The sequence below is a fragment of the Agelaius phoeniceus genome, chromosome 3 (assembly GCF_051311805.1).
Source record: "Agelaius phoeniceus isolate bAgePho1 chromosome 3, bAgePho1.hap1, whole genome shotgun sequence".
Taxonomy (NCBI): domain Eukaryota; kingdom Metazoa; phylum Chordata; class Aves; order Passeriformes; family Icteridae; genus Agelaius; species Agelaius phoeniceus.
In genome coordinates this window covers 92915592-92931791 of record NC_135267.1, presented here as the reverse complement: position 1 = coordinate 92931791, position 16200 = coordinate 92915592, and the positions used below count along the sequence as shown (strand labels likewise).

The 16200-nt window shown below is 37.6% G+C and overlaps 1 protein-coding gene across 5 annotated transcripts in view; it reads left to right on the top strand.

Moving 5' to 3' along the window:
• Positions 1 to 16200, top strand: part of BICRAL (BICRA like chromatin remodeling complex associated protein) — a 48435-nt gene that overhangs the window by 25176 nt on the left and 7059 nt on the right. For all 5 annotated transcript variants that reach the window (XM_054629316.2, XM_054629312.2, XM_077175853.1 and 2 more), the window contains 9 exons: positions 2679 to 2727; positions 2809 to 2877; positions 6913 to 8616; positions 10414 to 10513; positions 11763 to 11860; positions 13702 to 13763; positions 13873 to 14018; positions 14171 to 14265; positions 15461 to 15563. In XM_054629316.2, the coding sequence (XP_054485291.2) occupies positions 2679 to 2727; positions 2809 to 2877; positions 6913 to 8616; positions 10414 to 10513; positions 11763 to 11860; positions 13702 to 13763; positions 13873 to 14018; positions 14171 to 14265; positions 15461 to 15563 (2426 nt within the window). The remainder of the gene's footprint in view (positions 1 to 2678; positions 2728 to 2808; positions 2878 to 6912; positions 8617 to 10413; positions 10514 to 11762; positions 11861 to 13701; positions 13764 to 13872; positions 14019 to 14170; positions 14266 to 15460; positions 15564 to 16200) is intronic.

Below are 16200 nucleotides of genomic sequence, written 5' to 3'. Positions count from 1 at the left end.
CCTTTAATCCCAATGGATGCTAGCTGACAGTCCACTTGCTGACATTCTCCTCAGGAGAGGCTAAGGAATGGGTGTTCATGGAGAATGGATTCTCTTCTCAGGTAGTGGTAATACCAGATCAGTGTTGATGCATGTTACTAGGGATGCTACTACAAACTTCATAGCAAATAATATTTTTTTAAACAAATCCCCAAAGATGTCAAATTTTTTGAGTAATGAAACTAGATATTTTTTTAATACTAGGCTTGTATTTTAAGGGAAGAGTTTTTTTCCTTAATTCAAAATTATTATTTTGAATTATTTTTTCTTAATTCAAAATACTTAAATATTTTATTTCTACTAGTAATATACATTTGCATCTAAATGCTAGAATAAAAGAATAGCTCTCTGTACTGTTTCCTATTCACAACAAAGAATTTACCAGCATTTTGGTCGAAGATACTTGATTTTAATAAAATCAGGGACTTTGAATGGACATGCGTGTTGTTGGTGGTTTTTTTTATGGCCCCCTCCCCTTACTTCCATAACAGATTTATATGGAGTTAGATAATTCTGTGTGGCAATTTCCAAAAGTAATTAGGATAGCTGAAGCTTGAACAAGTTTTGTGTGGAATGTATACGTGACAAGTTGCTTTCCTTTGCCTACCATTTGTATCAGTATTCAGAAACAGATAATATGCTATAAATGCATATAAAACACAGGAAGAGGATTGAGCTTTTCATGTCCAATACTTTGTTCAAACTCTGCTAGAAATTAGATTGATATCAGTCTCATAGCTGCTGCTAAAAGATCATTCCCAGTTCATACGAGAATTTTTTACTAAGTGTAGGAAATAATTAGGCTTTTTACCTTTCTCACATAACTGAAAACTTCTAGTGAAAGCAGTGAGAGCTGTAACTTCAGAAAGACCAAAACAGCCCCAGGGTGGCTGCTGTAGTTTGAGGCTTGCTCTGGATGCTATAGCAGAAGCTTTGCCAGTGAAGGCTCAGTTACATTCTGTGGAGTAACTGTTGTGCGAGGTTTCTGATTGTGGCCATGTGGAAACACTTCCTGCTTGGAACATGAACATAAAGATGATCATGGGACAATTAAGTGCTCTGTCATGAGCATGAATCATTAGGATCCTGCTACAAGATCACAGGTGGTCCAGAAAATGAAGTGCTCTCTATACAGACAAGTGTTTGTGTGAAAAATTACAGTGTTCTTGCTGCTGCTGGCAGCAATTATTGTCTTAAGCATCTAGAAGAATGGAAAACTTTCTTTTAATCTGATCTGTAATTTGGTAAGTGCCATTTAAAATTCCTTCCTTACTAAAGACAATATTTGAGGTTATGAAGTGTTCTTAATTTTTAATTGCATTTTGCACGATTGGAAGACAGTGAGGGTGATTAGTATTAAATGGCCTGGTTATTTTACTGATAAAATTCATGAGCCTAATAGAACCCTATATGAGATCATGAGTTCTGTGCTCCTTAATTTTTGAAATTCTGTGAAATCTACTATGAAAATGACATTTGTTTTAAAAATATATGTAACCAATTCAATATTGTAAGCGTAATAGTACAATAAAGTCCCTGCCAAGTACTGTCAGGTCTTTTGTAAACCCATGAACACAGGGATTTTTTTTTAAAGGAAAAAAAAGGAGTAGAGTTGTGTTTGTCCTTTTAGAAGAGGGTTGTGAGCTTGAAAGATCTTTGACTTTATGCATCTTTATTTTCTAGGACCATCAAGCAAGAAGGAGACATTTTTAGTTACTGCTTTTTTACATGATAATCTCCTGCTTCTAAAAAATGTTTTATTATTACTTGTTAATCAATAAACATGTTGTAAAAATCAAAGAATCCCATGTTAATTTACTCCTTATGCTAAGAGAAATGCTGTATAATTGTTGCATTATAATAATCCTATGTAACACAGCCTTTTATTCTTTTTACTTGGTCTATACATACAGCTAAATTAATGTATTTGTATTTATTTGAATTTCTGACACTCATTCTATCTGACTACATTTTTAATATGATTTTTATTTAGTGCTAGTGCTAAGTTAATTAAATACACTGAAATTCATAATATTTAGTCAATTATTTCTATGGTTGGTTTCACTTGGAAAAGGTGCCACTTCTTCTTCATGCGGGAACTGTTACTCTGGCAATCATAAATTTTTATTAACTTGTTTCAAAAGTGACAGAGAACCCATCAAAGAATCAGGTTTGTAAATACCCTATTAGGTGCTAGCTAAACAAGGCATTGCAGTTTAGCTGTAGAAGAGGTGGTACCTGTTTTAGTTCTCATGTTGTTTGGTGGTAGTATATTCCTTAGGTTTTGTACTGTGTGCTGTCATAAAATACCATATTTTTCAAGAGGATATGAGTATCACCCTCATAAAGGTAAATACAGTAGAGTACAGCTAACATTTTGTGATCCACATAGTTTATTTGCTTGAAATGCCTTGTTGCAATGGCAGCAGATATGATCAGCATCTGGAAGTTGTGCTGGTGCAGAAACACAGAGCCCCAGATGACACAAACTTTCAGCTTTGCATTGTATTCAATGAAAGATGTGTTTTTACTAGAAACCTGATTTACATGAGTACAGTATGCGGCTTAATTAAATTAGCCTTATTAGTAAAAAGGACTTCCAAAAAGTGTTAATGTCTTTATTCTTTTTCCCCCTTCAGGGACCCACAAGCGCTGAATTATTTTCTACATGGACCTAGTAGTAAATCTGTAAGTACATTGCTGTGTATTAGACATAGATAAACTTAATTGACTGTATTAGTTCTAAACATTATTTTTGTCTTTTACCAGAGCAATGAAGACTTGACTAATGCAGAATATTCTGTAGCCAACTCAAATTCAATTTTCGCCAACTCCAATGTAAGTGGTCCAGAGATAAATTACATTAGTATTGAGATTGCATGCTTCTGTATGGCTTTACTTGGCTTCATAAAACTGAATGAAGTAGATGTGGGTTTCAGCTTTTTCATGTGAAAGCTCTGAATACTAACATAGAACCTATCTTGTGCTGTTAGTATTTTAAGCATTTCAGTGGGGAATTAATTGAAAAATACTGCACTGTTGGGATGTGTTTTGTAAATATGTAAAGCAGCTTGCTGAGCAGTGAAAATGCTCTCTAGTGTAATTTTTCAGTAAACTGCATTTGTAGCTTTAGTGACTGTAGGAGTAGTAGTGCTCAAAGATAGACCTTGAAAGTTAGTCATTCATATGCTCTCTGTGCATGTTAGAATCCCTTTTGTTTCTTAGTTTATGCAGATTCTGAGCTGACAGGTTTTTTTTTAATTAATGAGTGAGTTGGTTTTTGGTTTTTTTTGCTTTTTGTAATTTTTTTTAGACTCAGGAGGTAATTTTGGATGCGTCCTTCCTGTAACTTCCGTGTTAGGGAAGTTGCTTTAAATTCATTAGGTGTTGCAAGAAGTCTTCAGTGTTCCTTCTTGCTAGGAGTGTTGTGCAGCCCTGGACCACGTTTCACACAATGAGGTTGTGGAATCCTAATACTTGGTGATAAATTCAAGGCTCTAGTGTGGGTGTGAGTCATGCTTTGATCGAACATTGGACTGGAGGACTTAAGAGATTCCCTTCAGATCCACATTTCTTTGGTTTCATTTGTGTGTTTTTTAAAACAACCAAATTGTTAATCCCACAATTAAGTTATTTGAATACATAGAATAGGATTTTCTTGGTAATTCCTCTTTCTGTTGTACTGTTACCTTATCTGTTTGCCTCATTTTCATAATAGATACATGGATACACTTGTAGACTTAAATAATTGGTATGCAGAAATTCTGAAAACTATTAATCTGTGTGTGGAGAACTAGTCACTTTCCTGTAGGCACAGTAGTGTAATACAAGCTGGTTGAGATAATGGTGAGGGAGTAGGGTACCAAGAGTAACAGGGCATGCCCAATTTTCAGCTGATGGGGAACCGTGGCTTTGACTTGGTACCAGGCTGTGGCCGTTTGCAGACTGTCTGTATGCAGCACTGGCAGAGGTGGGGTTTGAGGAGTTATCCTAAGAAAAAAAACAGGTCTGGGGGAAAAAGGGTGACATGACGTGCATTTGTCATAGCCTAGACTTTCTAGGTGTTCTTTGTAGGCATCCTTCTGATGCATGACTAGGTAGGCACAGGGGTCAGGTGTTTCAGGTGTATTTTCAGAGAGTGAGTTTCCTTGAGTAATTTTGAGGGGCAGTGGGAGATTCTGGACAAGGTGGGAGTAGCAGTTGGAAGAAATAAAATACTTGGTGAAAGCTAAGAGCTTTCTGGTGTGTGAAATTTGGGGTAAGTAATCTAGAAGGCAGGTGATCAGAGGAGCAGGGATTCCTAGTACATGTTCCTTGGATGACATACTACAGTTTAATGCTCAGCATGCTCTGTCCTCATCCTTTTATGTCTCACAAGGACCACCAATGCCATCTTCTCTTCCCTCCTCCCTCCTGTGAGAGCCCTGTGCTGACATAGGTGAAGAATGACTTGATTACAAATACAGATTCTTACAGTTCCTTGGGAAGGAACAAGTGTTACCATAAACAGATAGTTTCATAGTCCCTGCTTATAAAATGGGATACCTGAAAAGTTAAACGCTTCTGAGGCTTTTGCCATTAAAGTTTTTGCGGATACTGAAAGTTCTGTCTTTGTATATATTCAGAATTGCTACCATAAATTAGGATTGAGATAGATCTTGCTGCCTGTCTCAGCCTTTCAGTGGCAGAGTTTACAAATTCAGTGTCAAGGGTTCAAGTGCCTCAGCTGGTAAGCATGCTCAGCCAACACCTAACACAAGCAAGATGAAGTTCCTGCTGACTGAAGGAAAAGAAAGCACTCTTCCCACTCCCTTAAACTGGCCCCCATGCTCCATCCCAACCTTCCCTGAGTTGAGTCTGTACCACCTCTGCTGATTCCAGGTTGGTTTCCTCTGGCTGTTGTCTTGAGAGGCTTCCCCAGGTTTCCCCAGCCATTGCTCTGTTACCTGGCTTTTACTGGGTGGCTGCTTTCATTCTCCTGTTACAGTAAAATAGGACAGCATAAGAGAGCAGAATATTCATGGAGCCAGTGAGAATAAGACTCTTCTTGGGAAGCAGATTCATAAAGCTGCAGAGGCTTTGGTTTCTTCTTGAAATTAGCATGGCATTCTGCATGGCTCTTCTCAATCTGGACAGTAATGATTCAGATGTTAACTTGGAAGGTTACAGTGTTTGCATATAAAATTATTTTCTAATGTTAAATCGTCCTTGGAGCAGGGAATGAAACTTGGGATTCTCTGTTCCAGTGGGAGAGTTTTAAGCTATTAATCATATTATTAGTGTTATTATAGTGTTATTATTGGTAGTTGTAATAGTTGTATTGTTTGTATTAACTGGAATAGCATTACTGGGACTGTTTAGGTTACACAGTTGTAAAAGTTGGGTCATTTACTTGGGGACAACTTAGAGATGCAATAGGGATTCCCTCTGAACCTGACATTAAGAGTCCTAGTTATGGCCTAATTAGTGATTACTTTTTACTCTCCCCAGTGGTAGCTAGGTACAGTGGAGAACCTGATTTGTAGCTTTAGGTGTTCCTGAGGTTCAGACACTGAGACATTTAAACAGTGGTTTAATTCCTCTATTAACATAAATGTTAAAAGTTTGCTGTAGTTTAATAGTTATAACTTGAAAATATTTTATCTAATCTTAAGAAAAATCTTTTAATATTTTAAAACATGACTGAAGTTTCAGAAAATACAGATTGGGTACAGAACTACAGATTAGGGTACAATTCTGAATAAGTATGCTTGGGGAACTGAAGTTAGGGTGGGGACATCATTGCATGTGATAATTACGGCTTGCAGGATCTTCACACTGTTTACATGAGGTGAAAACAAGCGTCTATGACCTTCAAGGAGTGAAGGCTCAGAGTATGAGTGTGACTGATAATTGCACACCCACAGTTTCCATTTATCTTGACCTAAAAAGAAACTGGTTGTTGCTTCTGAATAGCTGAGATGTGATCATGCAATTTAGAAGGTGTACTTTGCCTAACTTAAAACTATCATGAGTATTATTATGCATTTAAATTTGTCATTCTATCTGCAGAAACATGATGCTTGTGTTGTCTAGAGTTTCTGGACAGAACTTTGTTTTAGGAAAATCTTGACAGTAGGCCAGAGTAAATACATTTTGATTTTCCTTATCATGACCTTAATGGATGTGGATTTGACAGATTTTTTTGTTAAAGGTGCCACTTAATATTTGTGGTAGTTCCAATATTTATAGTTCTCAGTATTCTTTTTATGAGCATAAGCCACAGTCTGTAACACTTTTTTTTTCTTACTCCCTTGTTTCTAAAATTTTTTTAAACATGAAGTTAGCATAATGCCTTAACTTTATGAAATGGTCAGTAGTTTACAGTAGGTGATTATGGAAATGCTGGTAGGATTTTGGAGGCGAATCTTATTTGATAGAAGTTGGTGGAAGAAAAGCTTTCTTCTGCCTTTTCTCTGCTTCTACTGTTGCTACTGAAGCCTTGCCCCAAACTGAATCAGAGTGGAGGTGTTTTCCCTCCTCATTTCTTTTATCCTTTTGTCAGTAGAGTGCTCAGCTTGAGGAAGGGAAAATGGCACTTAGAGAGCGTTTCATGTCCTCTTGAAACAGTGCAGCTGCAGAGCTAAGTGCTGTGTATTGAGAGATTTGAGAAGGGAAAGGAGAGAAGCCTCTCCAGCAGTCTGAGGGTGTGAGTGTGGTATCTGTGACGTGTTTGTGCTGGCTCACTGTATGGGGTCAATATCATCCTGCACATGCTATGGGAAGAGTTTAATTCTGTGTAGAAAGTTTGCTTGCATGGAAAAATAGCTAATGAGGAAACAAAGCAGATACTGGAGTTTCTGAAAGTGATTTACTTCTTGTTTTGCATTTCAGAACACTGATCCTAAGTCGTCTGTAAAAGGTGTAAGTGGTCAGCTTGGAGAGGGGCCTAGTGATGGACTGCAGCTGTCCAGTAGCCTTCAGTTTCTTGAAGATGAACTTGTGTCTTCTCCTTTACCTGATCTTACTGAGGATCAGCCTTTTGATATTCTTCAGAAATCCTTGCAGGAGGCCAATATTACTGAACAGACTTTGGCAGAAGAGGCATATTTGGATGCCAGTGTAGGTTCTAGCCAACAGTTTGCACAAGCTCAGCTTCATCCTTCTTCATCAGCATCCTTTACTCAGGCTTCTAATGTTTCTAATTACTCAGGTCAGACGTTGCAACCTATAGGAGTTACTCAAGTGGTACAGCAACCTGTTGGAGCATCTTTTGCAAGCAATACAGTTGGTGTGCAACATGGCTTTATGCAACACGTCGGAATTAGTGTTCCTGGCCAGCATTTGTCTAATAGCAGCCAGATTAGTGGTTCTGGGCAGATACAGCTGATTGGTTCATTTAGTAATCAACCTTCCATGATGACCATCAATAACCTCGATGGATCTCAGATAATACTGAAAGGCAATGGTCAGCAAACACCTGCGAACATGAGCAGTGGCCTCTTGGTTCATAGACAAACTCCAAATGGGAACTCGCTGTTCAGTAACTCAAATTCAAGTCCCGTAGCACAACCTGTAACTGTTCCATTTAACAGCACAAATTTTCAGACTTCATTGCCTGTCCATAATATCATCATTCAAAGGGGTTTGGCACCAAACTCTAACAAAGTTCCTATTAATATCCAACCAAAGCCTATTCAGATGGGTCAGCAGACTGCTTACAATGTGAATAACTTGGGAATACAGCAACATCATGTACAGCAAGGGATTCCATTTGCTTCTGCAAACTCACCTCAAAGTTCAGTAGTTGGTCCTCATATGTCTGTTAATATTGTTAATCAACAACAAAATACAAGAAAATCAGTTACACCTCAGACAGTTAGCAATGCTGGAGGTAGTATTGTTATCCATTCTCCTATGGGACAGCCTCACGCACCTCAAAACCAGTTTCTCATACCTACAAGTTTGTCTGTTAATTCTAATTCAGTTCATCATGTCCAGGCCATAAATGGACAACTTCTTCAGACTCAGCCTTCCCAGCTGGTTCCTGGCCAAGTGTCTGCTGAGCACGTAATGCTCAACAGGAACTCCACAAACATGCTAAGAGCCAACCAATCGTATTCAGGACAGATGCTGAATAATCAGAACACAGCTGTTCAGCTTGTTTCAGGCCAGACATTCACAGCTCCTGGAAACCAAGTTATAGTAAATCATGGAACTTCACAAATTGTTGGTGGACAGGTGCCACTGCAGCAGGCGTCACCAACGGTGTTGCATTTGTCACCCAGCCAAGCTAACGTTTCCCAAGGCAGATCTAGTTTTACCACCATGTCACCTGGGCAGTCCACAGCCTCAAATATGTCAGCTTCTGGTCGATTTGCTGCTGCAAGTTCTTCTGGTTCAGTGCACCCCAGCCTGGGAGCATCCGTTCAGTCTGTCGCATCGGGAGGGAACTTCACAGGAGATCAGCTGGGCCAGAACAGAGCTCAAGTTGCCGTCAGTGCATCGCATCGTCTTCCAGCATCCTCCTCCAAGTCTGTCAGCACCTTTAGTCACACGTCTGTGGGAGTAACACAACAACAGTTTGCCTTTGGTCAGGTATGGAAGCTGCTTGAGAATGTAGGCCAAAGAAAGGCTTCTCAGCTGTGCTAAAATTGGCTAATACACAGAATGTTAATTTGCTGGTTTGTATTGTTACAAATACTGTGGAACTGCTGAAAATTACTGTAACCCAGAGTTGTCATGTCACATGGTATTTTCTAAATCTGTCACTCAGTGAACAACTCTGACACTTCGATTAATCCCAAAGATTTTGTTGGTGATTTATAGTATTATTTTCAGAAGTGCTTAGCATTAATTTATGTCTGCTCCTGTTTAAAGGAGTGGGCATTGTAAGTTTATACAATTGCAAGCTCTCCTGTAAACCTTACCGTAGGCTAGATGTAAAGGCTCAAGTTCATTCTTAGCACTTAAAAATCTTTTGACCTCACTAAAACTTATGCATTTTCAAGGTTTGACTTAAAGAAATTAGAGATGAAAAGGCTTCTTGGGCTTTCTTTTGTTGTTTATCACATTGGCACTTCCGTTAATGTGTGTCTGGAGCAGTTAGAAGCTTTCAAATTTGATGCAAAGACAAAAAATGCTTCTTAGAATCCTTAAAAATAAATACCTTTTAAAGCAGTTTGTAAAAGCATAACATTAAAAATAATCCTCTAAGAAGTCAAGCTAGTACTTAAAAAAAAATTTGGAATTCACTTTTAAGGTGTGATGTTGTCTATTTTGTCCAGTAGATACACTTGCAGTATATATTCAACTCAAATTTTTCTGTTTTCATAAGCGAACTTAGAAACAGTCAAAAGTTTAAAAGAAAAAAGTTCATAAAGTTACAAAGTGAATTGCCAATTTTAACTCAGTGACTTTTCACACAGTTAACAACAAGCTATTCAATTTCTGTCATTTTTAAATTTTTTTTTGTCATCATTTTTTGTCATTTTGAAACACTCTCAGAATGCATTTGCACTAATTAGATCTTTCTCTTTTCTCTTCTTTTACTTAGATCTTTCTTTTTCCAAAGGCCTGATGGATTTTTTTTTTAACCAAACCCAAAATCTGCAGTGAAATAATAATGTCTTAGAAAATAATGTGCATTTAAAAAATCAGTATGAGCATGTTGCAGAAACACATTTGTAATCTTTGCCAAGACTTCTGGTGCAGATTGTAACATTTTGCTTGCAGATGAGTAATTTGAGGCCTGTCCGACTTTCTCTTCATGTGTCTACATCTTCCTATTTGCAGGTCACGTGCTGGGTCAGTCAGTTTCAGCAGTTATAAAAGCAGATTATTTCTTATTGCTCTAAAAGATCTTTTTGTTCTTGTGCTGGAATTTCAGAGCTGTAAATGGGCACTTACAGAGAACAAATGCCACTATTTGCCAGAATCTTTTTAGTTTGTTTGTACTTGCATTTTAAACATTGTACTTTATACTAAACCATGTATCATTCAGTTGCTAAGCAGTGGAGGGTTTGTTCCACTGTGCGGTTTTTTTTTTTTTTTTTTGTTGGGAAAGCAACTTCATCATCTTGCAGTTTTGGAACTCTGAGAAGCTGTGTTTTCTGAGGGCCACTTGTAGTGGAAAATGAGTGGTCTTCTAGAATACAACTGGTATATATTTGTGCTGTTAGTGTAATTTCTGTTCCCCTCTGATTTACTTTATAAAATTCTTGAACTTGGAGGGATTGAGATATGTGAAATTTCACCACTGATGAGTTTGAAGTTAAAAAAGTATACATGGAGGTGAAATTTAGGTGCCTTTACCTTGCTTTTCTTAAAGCTTTCAGTAAATATTTCACTGTGATTTTTAAAAAATTTGTTCTTTATTTTATGTATGTGCCACAGAAAAAGGCTGTGAACCAGACATCACCAGTTTCTGCATCGAAGACACAGGACAATTTGAGACAGCCTCAGCTAACAAATCTTCTGAGCAACACACTATCAGGTCAACTAAGGTCTTTTTAACATAATTTTCTTAATTTTCTGCAGCAACAGAGATTCGTTCTACTTCAATGTGTCACACTTAGATAGATGCATCATGCTCATAGGGTTCTAAAGGTTGTTGGAATTTCATTTTTAGAAGAATTGAAACTATATTTTTTCAGTATTAAATGTATGCTTTAATTTTTGTCAACTGTGGCACTTCATTTTCTAGAGAGAACAGTTGAATATTTACAATTAGCAATTATTTCTCTCACCAAAATTATACCTTCTTTCATTTTTCTTTTTTTTTCAGCTTAGGAAAGTAGAAATACTTACTTTCCAAAATAGACATCTGCTAAAATTCCATGAAAGTTCTAGAATGTTGAATGTGGTGGCTGCTTCAGTTAGAGAGGGGAGAGAAATCGGTATTACAAGGTTATGTGCAGGCTGTCATCACTCACTTTGTTCTTGAATGCGTCCCTTTCTGTTAGAATAGTTCGTGCATTGTTCATGGCAAAACAGCAGCTTTTCAAGCAGCACCATGCTACTGAAAGAACAAAACCAGTACATTCAAGGCAAGCAGAAAAATGCAGTAACCTTCCTGTTCTCTTTGTACATAAGTAACCTTTTGAATAAGGTCCTATACTCTACCTTGGTTTTTTTCCCCCTTGTGTACTGTTATGTATAAGCTGTCCAGGCAATTCTGTACACAGTGTGCACAGTAGGCTGGGTGTCTTTGGAGAAAAGAAACCTAATAAATTCTTACTTGTTTTGGTTCTAAGGTAGCATGACTGATAAGATGCTGTTTGGATTATGAAGCAAGGCAATTGGAGGAAGTCTACCTATCTAAAAAAAATCTAGGGGAAGAAATACGCTTGCTGTCCTGGAAGAGTACTTCCAGGAGCTTTAGAAAAATTCGGGTAATTCACTTTGAGGGAGGATTGGTATTGAAAAGTTTAATAAAATTTATTGTATGATTGATTTTAGGCAAATTGTTGGGACACTAAACTTGCAGCACTTGAATTTCTTCTTATGTTGCAGTACCATGGTGTGATGTGATTTATATCTGAGGATTTCTATAGTTTTTCAGGCAAAATATCAGTCCTGTTTAATTTTTATGGGCTGGTTTCTCCACAGGATAGTTGCACTAATGCTTTTAAGCGTAAGATATAGCTTTCCTAAAAACTCAAGTGAAATTATCAGGATAGGGATACAAAATTATTCCTCTCTTGCTTAGGATGACAAGAATCTTTTAAACTTTTTTTTTATAGGACAGGACTCTGGAGGAAAAATCATACAACAATCTTTAGGAACAACACAGCCACAAGAAAAAGTGATAGGATCATCATCAGTTCAGCAGAGTATACAGGTAGAGAACACTTCTATTTATATGTTTCCCTGTCTATCCTGTTTTTTTCTGGGATAGAGCTAATTTTCTTCTTAGTAGGTGGTACAGTGCTGTGTTTTGGATTTGGGCTGTGAATAATGTTGATTAATACACCAGTGTTTAAGTTGCTGGGCAGTGCTTACTCTGCAAGTCACAGCCTCTCCAGTGCCCCATGCTGTGCCAGTGACACCCACAGGACAGCTGCCCCAAACTGCCAGAGGAGTATCCCATTCTGTGGAACATCCCATGGTGTTCTGGGTGTAAATGTAGGAATTAATTGCCTGTGAGCTGGTTGTTGCTGCTCGGGAATGGGGTGGGCATTGTTCAGAGGGTGCTGAGCAATTGCATTGGGCATCACTTGTTTCTTCTGAGTTTAATTCCCTCTTTTGCTCTTTTTCATTGCAACTTTATTTTATTTTGTTTCTGTTTTTAAACTGTTCTTTTCAACCTACAAGGTTTACTTTTTTTCCTAATTCTCTTCTCCACTGGGGTGAGGGGAGGTAGTGAGTAAACAAATAAGGAATCATTGTAGGTTTTTTGTCGAGTATATGAACTCCCTCAAACTTGACAAATTCTACCTTGGCATAATAAATGTTGATTATTTTGCAAATTGATACACTGAATGCTGCTTTGAGATTCAGTTCATTAAGTAGAGTCTGACTGTACTGTTCCCTGAAGATAATTTTGTATGACATAGCAATTCTTCATTGAGTTGGCCAGTAGTTCGACCTACTCTTCTCATTATTTCTTACAAACTCAGCTGTTCTCTGGCTGATTGGGAGACAGTGGTTTGTGAGAAGCAGCAGAACAGTTCCACCTGGTCTTTGTCTGTTTTATTCCTTACTGCAGTCTTCTTCTTTTACCATCAAAAGTTCTCCCACATAAAGCAAGTATGTACAAAAACACTGTCCAGTATGAGTTTTTTTTGGAGAGGATCTGACTTAAAATTTTTGTTTGTAAATGTATTTGTCAGTGCAGTAGGACAGGAATGTTTTTCTGTGTCTTATTGATGTACAAGTAGAGCAGAAGGTACAGTAGTGCTCAGTTAGGAGGTCAGCCTGGTTGTGTAATAGTTGGTCAGATGTTCATTCTGCTTGGTGATGACTACTTTTTCTGATCTGAAGTTGGAGGCTTTTTGAGGCAAATACTCTTCCAGTGTGTCTGCCATGAATCTTTACCCCCTCAGAGAGCCTTGGGTCTTAGGAGAGTGTTCCCAGGAAAATCTTGATTTCATCAAATGTCTAAGCAAGGAGAGAATGACTTGGATCACTACCTGATGGGCATATTTGTAGCATTGACACTGAAATAGAATTCCTAGAATGACTTTTACAATCCCCCCCATCCACTGTGGCTTTTGAGCATTTAAGTGCACAACCTTAGCCTGCTTTCCTCATAGATACTCTAATCCATCAATGTCAGGCAAGATGACATCTTCTGAGAAATGCAGAGAGGGTTTGTATGAGCAGATTTATTTGTAAAAAGTTTTTAGTTCTATCTTTCCTTCTTTGCACCTGCTAACTTTGATCTTCTCATTCTTAGTGAAGTATGTATAATGCAAAACAGTGGAATTTTTCCACAAACAGCATTTTGGACCTTTGGTTTATGTCACTTCCCTATTTTTTGTGGATACAAAAAATAGGGAAGTGACATATTTTGTGGATACACGGTGCCCTGTGAAAATAGGAGATAGCTGAAAGTGTTTATACTTATGTGGTGGTTACAGTTAGTGTTAGTGATGTACCTAATTGACAGAAACAACTCCTGAAACTTAGGCTTTGCAAATGAGGGGCCATATTGTAATTTGTCTTTTATTTTGAACTTAGGTCGATGGTCATTTAGTTGGACAGAAAAGGCCTGCTGCTAAACAGTTAACTAAAGGAGCTTTGTAAGTCACTATTTCGTTTTAATTTTGTTGCGGAAACCTTAATTTTTACTTTTGTCAATGTAAAAACTCTGTTCAGTACGTTAAGTATATACCATTAATTTTTTTGTAGTATTCTGCAGCAATTACAGAAGGATCAGGTACATGCTGTGACTCCAGATAAAAGTCGGTTCAGATCATTAAATGATGCAGTTCAGAGGCTCCTTTCATACCATGTGTGCCAGGGATCACTGCCAACAGAAGAAGATTTAAGAAAAGGTAATTTTCTTTTTCAAATTTGGCAGTAGGTTTGTAATCAGTTTGTATTGAGAGAATTCTTAATGTAAATTAGAGCAATAAGAAAAGGATCATTTTAAAATTTGTACAGGTTATTGAAGAACAGTGTTTGAAAGTGTACTTTGTCTTTCTAGTGGACAGTGAATTTGAATCTGTAGCTACACAACTTCTGAAGAGGACACAGGCTATGCTGAACAAATACAGATGTCTGCTTATAGAAGATGCAATGGTAAGGTGTAGAACCCAGGTACACTTTGTTTAAGGGATGGGGTTAAATTTGTTGAAACAAAATCTGCAGAACAGGTGCATGAACTTCTGTTCTCTGCTTCTGCTTTCCTCTTACACTGAACAGGCTGTGATAGTCAGGAGGGTGATTTCTGTGTATTTCTGTGGCTGATGGAACCTGAAATAGTGTTGATGTTGTCCATTCAGAGGCCTCCAGCCATATTATAATTAAAGCCAAATCATATTACAGTTTAGGAAATCATTGTCCTTAAAAGCTAGGTGGAACTTCATCAGAAGTACTTCTGATTTAAGTGCTTTCACAATCCCAGGTATGAGATAAAATAAAACTGATAAAGTTAAAGAATGTGTTTTACAAGGATCAGGAACTGCCATTGTGACCTCAGATATGCTAGTTTTCATACCTGGAAAAGTTTTGAATTTGAGTGTAATAGGCATTTAGATATTTAGAGACAGGGGTACATAATACAACTGTTAGAATTAATATGGTTCTACTAATAGCAGTTGCATTGTAATAGATCCTAGCCATTAAATATTTGCAAGTATTTGCAGATGCAAAGAGAGGATGGAGGTTGAGATTTGTTGTTTTAGCATCTGGTATGTTGTATGGCAAATCCCCTTTAGTAATTTTGAAAGGTTTATTTCACATAGCATTCAGGTTTGAAACTGGTTGTCTATGTTATGGCCTACTGCAGTGACCATTTTCTTTGATGGATGAATCAAAGTGGCTTGAAGGCATTGTCAGCAAAATGCAGCTCTGACCAGCTAGTTACAAGGATAGGAGAGAAGTGCAGGGAAGATGATAGGATGGTCACAGTTCAAGATTTTTGCTGGTTGATCCCCTAAAAGAGAAGGATACTGTATGAAGTAAAAAAATTGTGGTATACAGTAGTAAGCATACTCAGTCCTGAAAAAGTACAACTCATCCAACTGGAATAGCAATTCTCTGTTTTAAAGTCTTTCCCAAATAAAATTTGCAGTACAATGTGAGTAATATTTCATGACTGAGTTTCAGTAGTGGTTGGGTCAGAGACAGGACCGTTGAATTGTGAATGTTCTTCGCAAATACATAATAAAAGAAGTTTCTTTTTTCTGAAATTTAACTAAGCTATCAATGTTTTGATTGATATGAGTCATATGAGTCACTCCAGAGATGGGTTGTTTTTTCCCTTTTCTTCCAGCGGATAAATCCCTCTGCAGAAATGGTTATGATTGATAGGATGTTTAACCAGGAGGAAAGAGCATCTCTGACCCGGGAAAAGCGTCTTGCACTTGTGGATCCTGGTAAGGAACGCTGAACTTCATTATTAAGTGTGGAGTGTTTAAAAATAGTTGTGGCCACAGTGAGGCAGTGATTATTGTGGATTCCAGTTAGTGAAATACTGAATAAGCATTTGCAAGATAACTTTTTCTAACTCCAGAATTCAACAATCCAAAGACACTGTAGGGTTGAAGCAGTTATTTGTGGGGAAAAAAAAAAAGTTATCTGTTTGGCAGAGAAACGTTCGAGTTTCTTTTGACAACAGTCATGACTTCTGCAGTACCTCCATCCTAGCAGGGAAGAATCTCTGAGTTTACTTGCAGCCAGAAAGATCAGCACTGTTTGAAGCATGAATACTCTTGTTCATCTTAATGAAGTGTTGCTCTTGGAGTGCCATGGCCATTTAAATGGCAGTGTTTTTAACTGGGATGTTGTTAAACATAGCACCTGGAAGCACGTTAATTGTGTAGGATTACAGCTACGATTTGTTTAAAGGTTCTGCATGATCTGCATATTTTAAAAGATATTCACAGGTTGTGTTGTAGAAAGTATTAATCTTCAGAGACCATATTTGCATATTTAGAATGCTGGGAAGTGCCCTTAATCTGGTTTTACAGTGCACATGCGTGAGCAGTGTGCTGATTAATTTAGTGCTAATCT